This window comes from Hippocampus zosterae, chromosome 9, assembly GCF_025434085.1.
Source record: "Hippocampus zosterae strain Florida chromosome 9, ASM2543408v3, whole genome shotgun sequence".
Taxonomy (NCBI): Eukaryota; Metazoa; Chordata; class Actinopteri; order Syngnathiformes; family Syngnathidae; genus Hippocampus; species Hippocampus zosterae.
The window spans coordinates 13,599,812-13,618,037 of record NC_067459.1 but is presented as its reverse complement, the minus strand read 5'-3'; the positions used below and the strand labels follow the sequence as shown (position 1 = coordinate 13,618,037).

The window sequence follows — 18,226 nt, the reverse complement described above, 5'->3', positions numbered from 1 at the left end:
AAAAAGCACAAGACATTTACACTTCCTGTCCCTCACTTAAAGATCTGAATCCATACTGTACCTACTGTTTCTCTGTGGGTGTAAAGGTAATTGGTGAAGGAACATCATTCTTAACAGTTGTGAAAAAGAAAACAAAGCCCTGTAAAATAAAACTAACGTAAAGTTCTGAAGAGGCCTCGACCTATTGGTGTTTTGTAGATGTGTGTAAGTAGTGTCAAGTCAGTGTATTTACATTTGCAACTGCTTGGTTGAATGCATTTGTGGACTCGCCTTTAGAATTTCCATTGTGTCATCTTTCCTGTACATTTAGAAAAGGGGTTTATCTTCAAAAAAACGAATACATAAAAACAGCCCATAAAATACAACGCTTGATCTGTTTAATATCAATGGAGACGCAGGATCAAGCATGTCTACGGCGTTAGTGGTGGATAGTGGACTTGGAGTTCCCCCTCCGGGTGATTGCACGCCCACCGGTCCCTTCCAAGTGGAACTCTTTTCTGACTAGCAAAGGAAGGAGCCAGCAAGGAAAGTCAATTCGCTAGAAACGAGAGGAAACGATGAGCTGTAGCCTCAGCAAAAAGAGAAGATTAGCTTGACCACTCAGGTGAGACAAGAGCAGAGGCCGTTTTCTTTTTCATCCACCTCCTCCCCACACACATGCCACGTTGTTGACAGGAAGTCGACAAAATCTTAGACCAGGTGAAAGCAGGTCTAAGTTGTTGCGCAGGTAGTGTATAACACGATTTTGGCGAATTTGATCCAGACACAGGTTGACAAATTCTTGGCTCCGCTTCTGTGGCCGATGTCATCATATTTCAATGCTAAATATGACATCAGCGTACACTGAACCCTCTGAATAATTGTAGAAATCAATTCATTGAATGTTTTATTATTAATATTATTATTATGAACAAGAATAATATTATCCCTCCACGAGGATCACAGGCGTGCTGGTTGAGCGTATTCCAGCTGTCTTTGACCATTAATAATAATAATAGTATCATCATCTTTGAATTGAAAGCACTCTGAATATCTGTGTTTGGGAGTGTTGTCACACATTTGAACAATCGAGGAAAGAAAGAAAACCATGCTCACAGTTAGCCAGCACTTTGCGCTCGACACCAAAGTAAGACCCAAGGTGTTTGCATTTGCTGATGAAGTACCATAGCGTGAAGATGTACGTCGTTAGCTTCGTCATGTGAGAACATGAGTGCAGTGTTTGCAGTGTTTTCTCGCGGTCTGTCTTCAAAGGCTTGTGTCAACTATGATGGTCAACTATGGTTTACGGTTGACTTCATTATGTACTTGGGGGGTCCTCGTTTAATGACTGTCCTGACATGGAGTGGATATAAAAAGTCTGCACACCACTTTTGCACTCCTATTCTCAAGCCAGATGTTTGTGATAGAAAAATGAGACCAAAATGCACCACTTCAAAATTTACCCCCCATCATTCATGTGAGCTTTACAGTGTTAAAAGTCACATGAATGCACATGAAAAGCTTTGAAATTATGTATCTTTAGTCTCAGCTTTCCATATCACTAAAACGGCATGTGAACAGGTGTGTGTAGACTTTTCATATCAACTGTACATGGTTTTGGTGTTACGAATGATGTGCAATGAGCTATTTTGCGCAGGGAAGTACGAAGATGTGGGCACGCAGTACAAGTTACTGTTTTATAATACAACAAATGTGCAGTGATACAGGAAGTCTTTGAGCACGTGAAAGAGTCCAGTGATGTAGACTATTGATCAACAAACACATAGAGGTTATCAATATTGTAATGTTGTCACAAACACACATTGAGCAAAATTGGCACACTCATTTTTGGCATTTGTTTTATTTTGTTCTTGTTGAAAATGGGCCAACCCAAATCCTACTACTGGGTGCGGGTCACCGTGTTACTTTTTTTACCAACGTCATCTTGGACCAATTAGTGAAAACTCTGCTCTTATGTTCGTCCTATGTTTGCAGCGTGATCAGTAAAGAGTGTGTATTAAGTCCCACCCGAATTTTTCCGGGGCTCCAAACATCCCGTGATCAAACCTGAACATAAGTGGTTTCGAAAATATCTGTTTACACAAAGAAGCAATTACCGGTAGTCACAAACGTCAAATGTTAGTCTTTGTCAATTAACCATAGCCATCCAACAACTACCAGTTGTATTTTTGCTTTAGAGACATTAACCAGTAAAGCAACAAAATACACATAGCAACATGACCATATATTATCAAATGAAGTATTTCTCTGTCGGTGCACTTTAGCATAATTTCAACAGAGGTAGAATGATACACAGTAGCCTTTGTTCCACTTTCCCCTTTGGAAAGCAATGGGAGTACAATAATTCACAATCTGGTCAAACCTTGTTTCTCCTCAGGGACTGATGCAGATTTTGTGTGCGCACGGCACCACTGATGCATGTGTTGCAAAGAATGCGTGACATCCTTCCATTTTTGAGCATTTACCCTGTTCAAGGTCACAATTGAGCTAGAGCCTATCCCAGCTGACACATGGCGAGACACACATGGGTAGACCCCAGACAGCTTGCAATATCTTTTGACATCTCGAAGATTACAGAGCGTATTTTTGTAGCCAGGCGCACGTGCTCAATGTAAAAACTGGTACATCTTCATTTTTGTCCGGGGCAAGTCTAGTTTGTTAGTGTTTGGGAATTTGGCAAGCTCGCGCTGCGTCTTGCTGGGCGTTGCGGCAGACCGCATTTTTTGTTATGCTCTGACATAACAAAATGTATTCACATATGCCTTTCACCAAACTAGTAACTCAATTTACATGCATCTGAAATGAAATCAAATCCCCATTGAAATCAAATGTTTTTTTATCCATTCATTTATCCATGAAGTGATTCTGTGTTGAAAGCAAACACAGTTGCAGAAATATCCTAACCATGCTGAGTTCTGTGTAAAAAGCAAAGGCGACTTCGCTTCTGATGTGGCTACTTTGCAAGACTTTTGTGTTTTGCGAAAATCAACATCAAGTTATGAAGTGACCTGGTTGAGTGTTGCCTTGTGATGTTGGTGAAGTTGGTGTAGGACAGAGCGAGGTCTTTGTCAACGCAGACCTGAGTCCGTTTGGTGGATTGATTTTGGCTGACATCTACCTTGAACTTTTATGTGTTTCAGCTCACACTGCTTTGTTAACAAGAATCTCGTCATCTGTCATCGTGTTATTCTCTGTAAGCACACTCCCGCGCCGGGAGACAGCTTTTCCTCAGCATTTCGAGGAACGAGGCACGTGCCTTCCCGCCTTCTACGTCAGGCCATTCTTGCCACATTGCCTCCTCTCGCCGCTTCGCATCGTGAGACATTGTGGCATTTGGATTCTACTCCCATCTAAACTGACCTGAATTTAACACTACGTTGTGTATACAGTACACGTGTGTGCTGATACACACTGCTCAGTGCAATGCCGCTTTGTGAGTCTGTGTAACCTTGAGGATGTGCACCACTCCTTCCCCTTATCCATCGAAGGAAGCGATTGTGACTCAAGGGACTCATCAACCATTAACTCATCACTATTTAAAGGAATTGGGTGAAAGTTCATGTCCTCAGATCATTGTGAAAATTACCGTTTCCCCGCGAGCAGCTAATGGAGCTAACGCACACGCGCGCACACAATGGCAAGTTAAATCTGTGGCGGTCTACAGGTACTCTTGTCAAATTTGTTCAAGACTAATAATAATAAAACACGCTAGAGATTTTGACACTATTCAAATCTCATAAAATGAATTACAATTTCAACATTTAAAAGAAACAAAAGACATTTTATAGCAAAGTAAGAATTAAAAAGTAGCTTAGCAAAACAACTAAAATAACATACAATGCAAGAACAACATTGAAGACAAAAATATTTTCACAATGCTTGAGGAGTTTTAAAAGCACCGTATTTTCATGAGTCTGAAATTTTCTCCAAAATGGACCAGGCGTCTAATAATGCCGTCACCTTGTGTATGCATCGGGTTCCAAAATCTGTGAATGCTGTTATGTGACTTCAATGAGGGGTCCACTTGACTGACTGAAGTTGTGCCGACATACTGCATATATTGAAGAAAGGAGGACGTAATTGAGGACGACATGCAGACATTAAAGTGGGAAGGGTGGGCGTGAAAGAGGACGCACAAGGCATGCTCCCAGTAAGTGTATATCGTATGTAGTACGTGCGTTGACCAATACAATGCATCTTGTGTTCGTGTTAAATATACAAATAGCACCCGTAAACGACACTACGCCTTTTAATACGGTGCGCCGTAAGGTCGTGAAAATATGGCAATTTAAAATGGGGCTGAATTCACTTCTGTTGGCTGCTTATTTCATTCATGTGCATCATAACAGCTAAATGCTGCTTCACCATGCTTGCTTTGAAATCTGGGCTCCACTAATTGACCCAAGATTGACCTCAGAGCCCTACTAGGTGCATATTTAATTAGCTTTTCTTGAATATCTCCAGGACCGAAACTATTCAGTGATTTATAGATCAGTGACAGAACTTTAGAGTCTGCTGTACGTCTGACTGAAAGTCAGTTTAAAGCCTTTAGAACTGGTGTAATATGTTCTGATCTCTTTGTTCTGTCAGAATCCATGTTGCGGTGTTCTGAATGAGCTGCAGCTATTTGTTGCTCTTTTGAGCGACATGGAATCTGTCAAGCTGAAATTTACAACAATGTTGAAATAACCAAAGTGCTGTGCCATTGCAGAAGAAAAGCTGCTTAACATTTCAACCTGGTAAATAGATGGGAAAAATGGCAACTTTTACTGAGTCATGAATAACAACAACATGTGCTGGGCTGTAGCACACATGGCATCTGTAAAGCTGAAGCTTATATTGGAGTTTACTGGAAATAAGTGTGTGACTGTGCTGAGCGGGATTTTTTTCAGGCTGTGGGGTTATTTAACATCTACATAGTAAAAAAAAAAGACAAGTACAGGATTGGCTGCACTTACACACATGCCCAAGCATGCACTAATGTCCTTATGTATCCTCTTATGTCTTTGTTTGCATGAAAGAGGTGAACTTCAGTTACCCAGCCGTCCTGAGGACACACCTCACTGTCAAGCCACGTGTGCGTGGGTGTGTGTGAGTGTGTCTGTGTGTGTTTAAACCTGGCAAGCGCAACTTTTCCCATGATAGTAGGTAGAGATTCTTTTTTTTTTTTTGGTCTTCGAGACAATAGATTGAAGCGATAAAACGAAAAATTACTCCAGGTTCTCTTCCAAACTGTAACTCCCTTGTTGTTGGTGTTTCGAGCTGATAAACTCACACGTTCAACTTTGCCCTCTGCGTCAAAATAAAACAGTGCAAGTGAATAATTGACAGTGGCGGTCCATTGAGACGGACGGTGAGTCTGCCTCTTCTTTTGCCTCTTCTGCTGCCTCAAAAGGTTCGCTTCTTCATGACCACTTTCATCCTTTTCTGTCATACCTGCAAAGTACACTCGATGTAGAAGTGGGTTTTTATGTTGAAATTGACAATACTACATAGTATAATTTGACACACAAAACAGCGTCTTTTTAGTTTTGTCCTAATGTAAGGGGATCAAATACAAGAGTTTCTCTGTCTTTACAAAGACAATCAAGGAAGTATTAATACTTCAAGTCAGCATTTTTTTTTTCAAATCGAAAATGTTTGACATCCATCCATGCATTCATTGTCAAATCTACACTCACTCGCGGGTATGCTCGAGCCTATCCCAGGTGTCTTCTGGGGTCCACCCTGAACTGGTTGCCAGTCAAATCACACATAATCAAATAACAAAAGGGGTATTCACACGGCCCACATTTGCTCAGGCGCTGCACCGATGTATTTTGTTGCGATATATTTTGCACCGCAGCAAATTGTGTGGAGCGTTCACACGTACAAAGCCGCTGAGCGTGTCAGCACCGGCACAGTGTCGGTGCAGCCCCACTTGCGTTCACACGGTAGTTTCTGCAGCGGAGCAAAACGACAGAAAACAAATGCGCTGTCGTGTTGGTTCTTTTTAAAACGTATGCACAACTCAAGCAACTACTGGACAGGCACATCCTTCTCCTTCTCAAGAGTGACAGCCCCCGAAATTGTAAATCAACGATGACTTCAATGACACTCATAAAAGCAAACACGTAATGCGTCAAACAGAAAATCAAGAGAGGAAATCACAAAATAAATTATATGGGGGGCGGTGAGTTGTGAACACACAACACAAACAACGCAGAGACAGTCCAGTCTCCTACAATAGGAAAGATGTTACCAGCCAAGTCTTGTGTCGTTATTAAACAAACACATGACGGATGTCTGCCCTGCGATTGGCTGGCAACCGATTCAGGGTGTCCCCCGCCTACTGCCCGAAGACGGCTGGGATAGGCTCTAGCACCCCCCGCGACCCTAGTGAGGATCAAGCGGCTCGGAAGATGAATGAATGAATGACGGAAGTCCGACAGAGCACGAAAACAACTCATTCTCGCCGTACGTAAACTCTTCACAAGCATTTGCTCTGGAGCAAATTTAACCCAGTTGCGTTCACACGTGCAGATTTACATCGGTGCTGCTTCGCAAACAAGCATTTGCTCTGGAACAAATTTTTAAACCACCTCCCTGAGGTGGATCAAATTTGGTCCGGTGTAAGCTGTTTTCCGGGGCTACGCCGGAGCTAATTTGCACGTGTGAACGCTCTACTGGAGCAGCCTCGGCGTAGCACCGGACCAAATCTTGCCGTGTGAACACCCCTAAACATACACTCTCACAATCACACCTAGGGACAATTTAGAATTTTCCATTAGCCTGCCATGCCTGTATTTGGAATGTGGGAGGAAACTGGAGTACCCGGAGAAAAGCCATGCAGGCACGGGGAACATGTAAACTCCGCATTAGAAGGCCGTAGCCGGAATCGAACCCTGCACCTTTGCACTGTGAGCCCGACGTGCTAACCAGTCGATCACCATGTTTGACATCATTTGATAAATGTACATTTACATCCCCATTAGTTGGTATTTGAAATGCAACACAGATTGTCAGATGAGCGACAGTATTGGGATGTTTGACATTTCTCCAAAAGTTATGATTCAAATTGCTTTAATGTCCAAGCTCAATTTCACTTTTGGATGATTTGAACTAGACAGGGGGAAGCAAGAAAACATAAGTGTCGTCTATCCTAAAGAAGTAATTGTAAAAATAGAGAAGAAATTGGAGACATTGCATAAACATTAGCTATTGCGAGTACAACCATTTACAATGTGCTGAAGAAGAAATAAACCATCGGTGTACTAAGTAACTAATGTCAATTGGGTCGGGCAGACCAAAGAAAACAACAGCGAGTGACAACTTAAACAATTTGAGAATCATAAAGAAGTTTCAGACTAGAGTAGGACTGCAAATAATGATTATTTTAACAACCAAAACATCTGTATTCTTTTGTTGATTTTTTTTTAACCATTCAGATTTTTTTTAATCCTGTTTTGATTTCAATTCCTTCATTCAAAGACAGGACATTACTATATTTTGAATTAACATTGCAGAAATACACAAACAAATTATGATTAATTGGTTTGGCCAGTCCCGTGTCAGGAAATCGAAAAACAATATTGCTCATTTCAAAAGCAACTTTTTATTTTGATTCAACACGAAGATAATCAGCTTGCATTATTGGAAAACAGAAATCTGGGAATATTTACTGACGAGAGGCTGAAATTCCGAGGATTTGGACAATTTAAAATGAAACTAGGTCTCTTCATGATTAGCTTCTTGTCAAAAAGACGTCTTGATTAATGTGAGAATCAATTAGTTGTTGATTAATTGTTGCACCGCTCGTGTGGTGTTCCTCTTCAACATATTGACCCTGCGGTTTGACGCAGATGAAACACTTATTTTCACATTATCTGCCAAGATTTTTTATTTTTTTTTGTAATAAAATATTTTTTCCACTTGTTCCTTCGAAAGGTCCAAATCATGTTTGGTTTCAGGAGAAACAGAGCAAATCCCAGAAGGAACATACAATTTGTTCTGAAGAATAAATTTGTCAATTAAGTAAAGTAAAAAAAAAAAACAAGTTAAATTTTTTTCAGCAGATTTTATTAAGGCCTTATCACTCATCCATTTTAGAAATTAATTCTAAAGAACTCATTCACTATCTGGTGTCTTATTGAGGCATCGCTCCTGTCATACTGACACCGAGTGACTGTGTGGCGGGACAGAAGTGCAACCAGAGTGGCAGCGTCAGGTCGCCTGTCAGACCGAAGCGACAGGAAGTCATCTGCATCTCATGTCTGACTACCCCCCCCCACGCCCCAACACACACACACACACACACAAGACAGGCACACACACATGCCCTTTTAACATTTTCATTTTATGAGACAAGTCCTCATTTTTTCAACACTCGTGCATGTACATGAAATTACCGGTACATTGTATACAAAGCCATGCGGTTAACATGCACACTGCTTATAGTATAGACGAGTAATCATAAAGTCATGGCCCGGGCACATGATGCTGAGCTGTCTGAACTTCTGCTTAGCTCAGACTGTGTCAGAGAGAGAAAATGTGTGTGTTTGTGCCTGTAGTTCCCTTTCTATTGGTCATCACTTCCTGAGGAAAAGCATGACCGCTGTACACACACACACACACACACACACACACACACACACTGGTGAACCTCTTCACTGTCAGTTGTTGGCCAGTGAGCTCATAGTTAACACTCTCTGAATTGATAAGGACAAACAGGGTGAGTGGAACATCGAGTGTGCGCTTTATGTCAATTTAGTGTCACGAGCAGCCTACGGTTATTACAGTTAATCCCTAAATCAGGCGGCTCCGACTGCCGTGTTATGATTTTATGGTTTCCTTTTTCACCTTATTTGTTGGCATGACCTGCAGATCACCTTGCAATTTTTTTTTCTTCTCATTAATATACCAAATGTATGCAAGTGTTTAATTTGTTGCTTGAACTGTTGTTATCCTGTTGTAATACTTCTTATCCAGCGCATTCATCTTTTTTAGAGTGACATATCGTTTTAATTATATTTGATGTTGATGATTAAACATGCAGCACGGCAAGCTGACCCGCGAAACAAACAGTACAAATGAATAATTAAGCATAGTGGTGAACAAGTTAGCCTCAAGTGTGGACATTAATGTGAGTGGTTGTTTGCCCATACATGTCCTGTGATTGACAGGTGACCAGTACAGGGGGGGGTACCTCACCCCGCACTCAAAACGACCTATCAAAGCTTGCACAATGCAGAAATTAGCGTGCGGTGTAATTCATAGCTCTGATGACATTTCTGAGAAGAAAAAAAAATCCACCTGTTGTTGAACCTAACCCTTAATTCATAAATGTGACTAAATATATTTCTATATTACATAGTATAACTTTATTATTATGAAAACCTGATGTATCAATGGTTCAATTAGTCCCTCTATTAATTAGAGCTCTACTCTTAAAATTTTCCAATCCGTTGTGGTATGTGAAAGTTCTGACTTCACATGATTCCAATGTTACAGTCTCCCTTTCTGCGTACTTTCGAAGCAGTGCGTCCTCCCCCTCATCCCGACCTCCAATCGACCCTGCCGCGCATCCCTTTCTGTTCTTTTCGGAACATGACGGCAATCAGAATCATAAAGAGATCAGACGGTCGCGGCACAGTTTTACTCAGAGGTGATGTCGGTGGTGGTTTCCAAACCACGCCTCTTGCCAAGCTTTTGAAGCCTGTAACAGTCAATTCAGTACCAACACAGCAAGTGGGTGCCAGACAGGTCAGACCTCTCGCTGGCTTTTTTTTTTTCCTGTCGTGCTGATGTTTGATCGCGCAAGAGTGGATGGGGTTGGGGGCCCTGTCAGGTATAGCTGCATAAAAGCAACAACAGCCATTTCGAGGATCCTCTTGATAATTGTTTCATTATGATTCGAAGACCCCCCTAACCCCAGCCCCTAAATGCTTTGCCATAAAAGTCCCAATAAATAACTTCACTCCAACTAATGTGCAGATGCATTAAAACCCAAGCTGAAGCACTACTTTTTTTTTTCAAGAATCCTCTGTAAGTCTCTAAATGTTAAGTTTCTAGGATGTGGCCATTGACAAAGTTTACCGATTCTACGCGAAGACGTTTGAGAGTTCAGGGAAAAAAAATAGAAAACAAAACTTCCTGAAGAAGCAACAAATCGTTACCTGTAGGCCTCAGAACAGTAACTTGTTCAGTCCTAATGGTAGACTTTGTAACAGTCATTTTCTTAGTGTCAGTTTAGCTTTTTAAATTGTCACTCGTGGCGACAAGCTGATCACACGCATCGATCACAGAACCTCTTTTTACAGTCCAAAAACAATAGCTTCCTCCTAGAACTGCTGTCAGTAATGCTCGCCGTCTCGTGATGACTTCAGTTCGACATTAACGCAGTCGCAATCGTTTTAAACAGTGCTGGGTTTTTCCCCACCATTGAAAGGGGTTATATTTCATTTTCACCCGATGACGTTTTCCATGGAAGTTAAGGAAAGGTGGAATGAAAGATAGAAGATCTGACTTCTGAAGAGGGCCGACATCATCTGGCGTTACTGATTCCTTTGATTTCTTACAATTCCCCCATGACAATTTCCTTCGGGAATATGAAATTTTGTTGGACTTGTTTGTATGTTTCAGGGTCACACAAAAGCTGGATCCCAGTGCATGCTTTACTTAGAAACCTGCGTACACTGTTTCATATTTTTCTTGCAATCTCACAATTATGGTAAAGACAGCGTCAACGCCAACATCTGTTATGACTTTGATTCTACTACAGAAGGCCAACCGGGTTGACTTGGATTTAGTACTTGAATTGCGTCTGGTGCAGGTGTACCTAATGAAGTGGCTGGTGAGCACAGTTCAATGTATCAATTGTTTGTTTGTTTTTGCAACATTGGAAAGTTGTGTCATGTTGGACTGACCATGCAAAAATTAGAATGCTGAGTCATTTCAAAGGCGACGACTGACGCAGACAGGACACGCAGACGCGCCTTTAGTCACTGTCACTGTCAACCACAAGCGGTGGTAAATAACATTTTTTTAGGAAGTGGCAAATATTGCTCCACTTTCCCCTCACACGCACTCCACATTCATTGGAATTCTAAGAATATTTGCACCCTTTGTAAAAAAAAAAAGTTGGCATATTTATTATATGTAATGTTTCAGATCATCAAACCATTTTTTTCACAAACAGAACGAGTAAGCATGACATTCTGTCATGCTTCCGTCATGCAAGTCAAGTCAAGTCTTGACTTGACTAAACCATGATTTTATTTATTAAGGGAAAAATCTAAACTGCCCCTATGTGAAAAAGTAATCAAGCATTTGCAATACTGTCATATTAGAGGATTTTTGAGCATGAACTGCTGATTTAATGTCATACCACAGTATCTCAAATCGACTTATGTCCAGACTTTGATTTGGCCACTCCTAAACTTGCATTTTCATCCATCCATCCATTAACTGAACCGCTTATCCTCACGAGGCTCACGGGTGTGCTGGAGCCTTTCCCAGCTGTCTTCGTATGCGGGGTACACCCTGAACCGGATGCCAGCCAATCGCAGGGCACACAACAACCATGACCACTCACAGTCACACTGAGGGTCAATTTAGAGTGTTCAGTTATCCTACCGTGCATGTTTTTAGAATGTGATAGGAGACCAGAGTGCCAAGAGAAAATCCATACAGGCATGGGGAGAACGTGTAAATTCCACACTCGAATGCTAGGGCCTGAAATTAAATCCATGAGCTCTACACTGTGAGATGGACATGCTAAACAGTCATCTAGCATGCCGCCAAGTTTATATATATACCGGTATAGTATATATATTGCATTGTAAACAACACCTAGCTGTTTCCTGATGAATACTTTTGCGATGTTCTGCAATTTAACACTATTACATGTAATAGGGCTTAGTAGAGCAAAGGAATTCATTTGATTGTCTGTTGTGCACCTCTCCTCTTAATAGATCTAAGCATTGTTTTTGATAATTAAAGGCGAGGCAATAAAGGCAGCGGTGAATGCTACAAGACCTGTTCTTTTTTTTTTTTGTCTCTCTCGCATAATATACATCAGGCTTTAGTGTTGACTCTCATGCGTGTTTATATTGTCCCTTCCATAGTTGAATGGAGAGTATGTGTGGGAGGCATTTATGCCCTTTCTGAATGCATGGCTTATGCGTCAACAGTAGCGATTGTCCACACCTACACTCACACCCAGAGGGAATTTATCAACGTCAAAAATCAGACCCGTTCAGTCGCTAATCTTTTTTCTGGATCTGTGGGTTTGCTTTACTTTTGTGAAATCCTGACAAACAAAGAATTGACAAACATAACACCAAGGTGTTGTCGTTTTTGCGCCCGCCATCTTAAAAGATCACTTATGCTTTAAGTGACGGGTTTATTTTTCAAAATCAGGCTCGATTTTGAGCTACGAAATCAGACAAACCCGAGCAGCTCGCTGTGATTTTTTTTTTATTAACTTATTGATGGATCCATCTCCATATCAAAATCGAATGATCTTTTCCGTCGTAAAATGTCCTAAAAATCGGCCAAGTCATTTTTGCCTCTCCTTGCTGTCTTTGGGCAGTAGGTAGGGTACACCCGGAACTGGCAACCAGTTCCGGGTGTACCCTACCGCAGGGCACACATAGACAAACAACTATCTGAACTCACAAACACACCAAGGGACAATTTAGAGTGTTCCATTAGCCCGCCATGCCTTTTTTGGAATGTGGGAGTAAACCGGAGAACCCGGAGAAAACCCACACAGGCACGGGAAGAACATCCAAACTCAACCGCTGCACTGTTAGGCCATACTATACTATACTATACTATACTATACTATACTATACTATACTATACTATACTATACTATACTATACTATACTATACTATACTATACTATACTATACTATACTATACTATACTATACTATACTATACTATACTATACTATACTGCAAGGCCAATTGAATTCAATTATGGCGGCACGGGAACCCGCCATGGCTCCTCTTGTTGTCTGGTTGAGAGGGAAAATATTTCATCTGTGCTGTATGTTGCACATACAGCGCATTTGACAATAAAGTTGTACTTGACTTGACTTGACTTGACTTGATTAATTGTTCAACCCAACTCACTCGGCCACATCCCTTAAGGACACAGCAATACTTCAGTATTTACAGTAATTAATGACACAATATAATACCCGTATGTTTCTTTAAATTCTCTCTTATTATGTTTTTACAAGAATATATTTCTTTATTAAAAACACAACAAGAAAATGGTGGTGTTTTTTTCTCAGGAGCTGGAACAGAATAGTTGCATACCCGTTTATTCTCGTGGGGGGAAACTGGAAGGATTTAAACTTGTAAGTCAAGGTATCACCGAAGTTGTGGCAGTTGAATTGACTGTTGGCCATTTTGTGATGTGATGCAATGCCTGAGACAAAGTCCTCCTACATGCTGCCTGGTGCACTCGTTCTGACATGTGGCAAGCCAAGACATGGCGCAACACACTCAAACTCTGGAGTCACGCCCATGCTCCGACAAACACGCGCTCGCACACCCACACACACACACCCACACAAATGACAAACCCTCACAAATCACGTTTCATCTTTGATACTGTCTTGACAGCTTGTTTGCTCACATAGCTCGCCGACGCGTGCACGTTTCATTCATTCGCTTCTTCATGCTGTCACAGACTCGTAAACAGAAAGGTTGTTATTTTGATTGCAACGTTATTAATGAGGTTCTCAGGCTGCAATGTGATTCTTTTGACTTCTTCCTCATCTCTGGGCCCCCCCCCCCCCCCCCGCCCCCCTACCACCACCACACCCACCCCCTCTCCAACCATGCTGCATTTGCAACCTTCGGACGTGTCTATTTTCAATCCGGATCTGGGTGACAGCTCAAAAATGGACAAATATCTAGGGTTGTTTTGCTAAAAATAGTTGGCATTTTGTCCTAGAAGTAGCCTCTGAAGTGGTGGAAGCCACAAGTTCCACACAAACACCAAGCTGCAACAATGTCACTGTGATGTGAATTCTAAGTAGTCCCAACCTTGTTGCCGCATTCCAAAGCAGTAAAACGGAAACAATAAGTAATTGACAAAGGATGATGTTTTTTTTTCCAGCCCTTCGCTGTGGGATCCATTTTTATAGCACTACTACCTCCGTTGTCTTATTTTAGTTGTTGCATAATTCACCTCATTCATTGTTTTTTAGGGGCCATTCAAGCATTTGTTTATCGGAAGTTTATTTTCAGACTGTAGGTCTTCAGCGCTTATTGATTATTTATAACCTTTCACTACAGTTTTTGACATTCTCAGAGTTGTGCAAAACACAAGAAAAAGCCACAGTGGACTGACAAATGCGTTTATCCTTGTATACTGGAATGAAGGAACTCATTTGTACAGACACCCATCGTCGATTGTTGATGAAATGTTGAATTATTAAAATGTTCCTCCTTGTAAGAATTGTTGCAAAATTTCACAAAGAAACAGAACCCAATGTGAACACACTTCTCTGGACATAGCACAAAACTACACTTGACTGAGTTGGTGCTGAATGGAATGAGGCTTCCAGAGCTTGTGAAGTTTATCACATCCATGAACTGCAGATACGTTTGGAAGACCTTTTCAACATGGTTTACATTTCTTAAAAGAAGTTGTCTGAAGTTTATTGTGTGTTTGCTTGTGCATTTGAATGTGCTCAATGATGTGTTTGGGCATTTAATTAGATTTTTTTTATACAGATTTAACTGCGGCAACATAAGACACTTTATTTCTAAATTTGTGGTTTTAGTGCTACAGTTAGTTTGTATATATATATCGATTTGTAGATATTTAGTTCTGCGCCTCTGTATGGCTACCTTCCTATTCCATTTTTAGGTTCCACCTAACGATTTGGTCCAGCATTCAATTGTAAATTTGGGGTAAACATTGGATTAAGATATCTATTGTATACCACAAATATTGTTGAAATTGAATGGAGTGAGGTTTAAGATGGTCAACTTAGTGTTTCATGACATTTCTATTTAGGAATTGTATTTACCTTTCGGAGAAGTTCGTAACATAGGTAATTTTTGTGTACCGGTACTTAATTTGTCTAGTTTCCGTTAGCATTTATTGTAAAGTCGCTTTTCAATTTTTCTGTTCTACCTAACAAGGTGTTTAATTGTAAATGTTGACGATATTTTGGTAAACGATTTAACCAACTGCTTCCTTTAAAAACATGAAACAGACTTGGCAAAATTGAATGGAGTGAGGTTTGCGGAGATGACCAAGTTAGCCTTTTACAGAATTTGTCTTCCTAAGACAGGTGGAATTGCACAAGCCAGATTGTCTGCCTCTCTGTTAAACTGTTAAAGTATTTTTCAGCAGCTATAATGGCCTTAATTTTTTTGGTTACAGTAAATTTTAACTCTTCGCCTAATGGCATTTCTTCTAAAGTAACCTTCAAATCTTTATGGGGAAAAAACAGTTTTTATCACAGGGGCCACTGCCTTTATTTAAATTGTGTGTTGTTCTTTTCAGGCAGGCGTTTTCACAACAGATAGAAAAATAGACAAAATGAGTGACTTATTTCACAGGTCACAGTCACAAACCAGACACACATACATACAAACTTACACACACACACACACACACACACGCACACGCACACAAACACACACGCGCGCGCCTGCTGCTGGTTGTGTGTTCTTTGCTTGGGCAATTTCTGAGCGAGCAACCCAAACATCAACAGGAGAAAGACAGGCACGTTATGAGCAGAGTTCGTCTTGTTCCGACTGTGTCCCAATCTAACTCCCTGTTGGACAGATAACGGGCAGAGTGCAGGGATGAACCCGAGGACGGAGGGGGCTTTTAATTACTCTGTAATTGTACGTATGCACGTTCTTTTATTTTTTCCCATGACATAAAACATGAATCGTTAGCATGAGATCGTTATGCATGTGAGCAGGTCCAGCAGTACACTTCCTCCTTATTTTCTTATCCCACCACCAGCCGCCCGCTCCCCACGGTCATTCTTTCTTCCGTGTTTTACATTCTTTTTTGCTGTTTTTCTTTGATGCAAGGACACATGCAGTAAACACGGAAATGTTGTATCAGCGAAAATGTCAACGATCCCGTTTCTCTCTCTCTCTCTCTCTCTCTCTCTCCCCACAGCAGACATGGTGGACACTCAGCAGCTCCTAGCCTGGCCGGTGGGTTTCAGTCTGAGCGCCGCCGATCTGCCCGAGCTGGACGACAGCTCTCACTCGCTGGAGATGAAGCACCTGACCACGTTGGATTTTGCCTCCATCTCGTCTTCGTCCTCCTCCCTGTCGCCTTCGATCATGTCCTCCATGTCATCCGTCGGCATGGCCTATGACACCAGTCCGCCGCAGGGTGACGAACACCTCACTAATCTGGACTACACCAGTATGCACAGCTACAGGACTCACGCAGACCTACACAGTAAGTTCTAACTGATTTCTGATTTGCACAGACCAGTGGTGTCTAAAGTCCGGCCCGGGAGTCATTTGCGTTCCGCTCCATCATTTCTATCTGTGCGAGGCATTTTTTCAACAAATTGTCAAAAAATGTTGTACATGCCCTCATCACCAGTGTAGGTTTCTCTCTGCTTGTAACCCTGACCAGGATTAGCAGGAGAAAATTGATGTTGAATCTGTATTAGGTTGGCCGTTCTTTTGAGACCGAGTTGAAGTGGAACATCCAAATTTCTCGCCGACAGATTCCATCAAACTTGAGCCAGAATCGCCTCCGCAAAACACTGACAGTCCGGTCTTCTCCAAGCTCCAGGACGATGCGTCGACAACTGCGCTCAACATCGAATGTCGCGTGTGTGGAGATAAAGCCTCCGGCTTTCACTATGGCGTCCACGCCTGTGAGGGATGTAAGGTAGGAGAGACATACAGAATGAAGAAAAGAGTCGAAAACCGTATTTATTCCCCAAGATTAGAAGTTTTTTACTTCAGATGTTTTTTTAAATTATTCTTTTTTTTAATGAATATTCATTTAATATTTCTTTTTTTTCCATTTATATATTCAAAGAAAGTAGCTCTCAAATAGTATTGTTTTTATTAATATCTGTTAATAAATTCTAATTTATATTATAATAGCTAGTTCGCCGCCCTCCGGGCGGCTCATCAGCTAGTTCCTGCGGAAGGCTGGTAAGGTGGGCCTTCGGCCCACAAAAGTGTTGTTGCTTGGTTCAACTTTTTGTTCATCTTCATTGCTTATCGCAAAAATAAAGAGATGTTTAGCTCTACTAAATAACTAACAATTTTATTGCAATGCTTGTGGGTAGACAACATTTTTTCGCTAAGATGCCCGCGCGATCGTAGTGAGCCACTGCCTGAGCGGCGCAGTGGCGGCGCAGTGGCGGCGCAGTGGCGGCGCGCAGCGGCGCGGTGAAGTAGGTACGTTTTGAAAAGGGACAGACGGAAGGACAGACCGCGTGCGGGACAACGCGCAATATATATATAGATACATTTAATTTCAATTAAGATTGCAGATGGTGTTGTGGTATATTCGCCTAAATTTGTTGCAGGTACTGTGGGTTCACTTCCCATTTAAATGATGGTGTGAATGTAAATGTGAGTGGTTGTCTGTCTTCATGGTGGGCCTGTGAATGCCTGGCGACCAATCAAGGGTGTATTTTGCCAAGCACCCAAAGTCAGCCAGTATCATCTTTCATCTCCCCGTGTATCTCAACAAGATCTGTGGTGGAGAAAATGTGGGAATCTATGCCTTAGTCATTTCAGGACCTGACACACTTTACTGTGAAAGTGTGGGTTACGTATCGCTGCCCTTGTGGTCATTGTCAGATGAAACACATGAAATAAATGTGATCGATCTGGGTGCGTCTGTGTTTTTTCATCCATGAGACATAGATTTTTCCGTTGCTCTGACCGCGGTACAGCTAACCTAACAGAGTGTTTTGTATTATCCAGTGTCAATATAAAATAATCGGATCCAAGTATTGTTTGTTGCGTTCCGAGGCATAGTCTAAGGAAGAGTCATTGTTCTGAAGTCTCGGGGGGGACGGAGGAGGGGACTCGCACAGATGTGGAGGTCAGCCAAGGAGGCAAACACTTTAATTGTTTTAAAATACAAAACATTCTTTATTAAGGCGGGGATTCAGGCCCCCTTTTACTTCCTCCGCCTTTAAATAACGCATGTTATTGCTGCCTGGAAGAATGAGGATGCCGTTTGATTGCAATATGGACCACCAGAAA

General features: G+C 41.6%; 1 protein-coding gene across 1 annotated transcript in view; it reads left to right on the top strand.

Moving 5' to 3' along the window:
- Positions 1-18,226, top strand: part of pparg (peroxisome proliferator-activated receptor gamma) — a 34,194-nt gene that overhangs the window by 6,987 nt on the left and 8,981 nt on the right. The window contains 2 exon segments of the mRNA XM_052076498.1: positions 16,152-16,442; positions 16,720-16,886. Coding sequence (XP_051932458.1) covers positions 16,152-16,442; positions 16,720-16,886 — 458 coding nt within the window.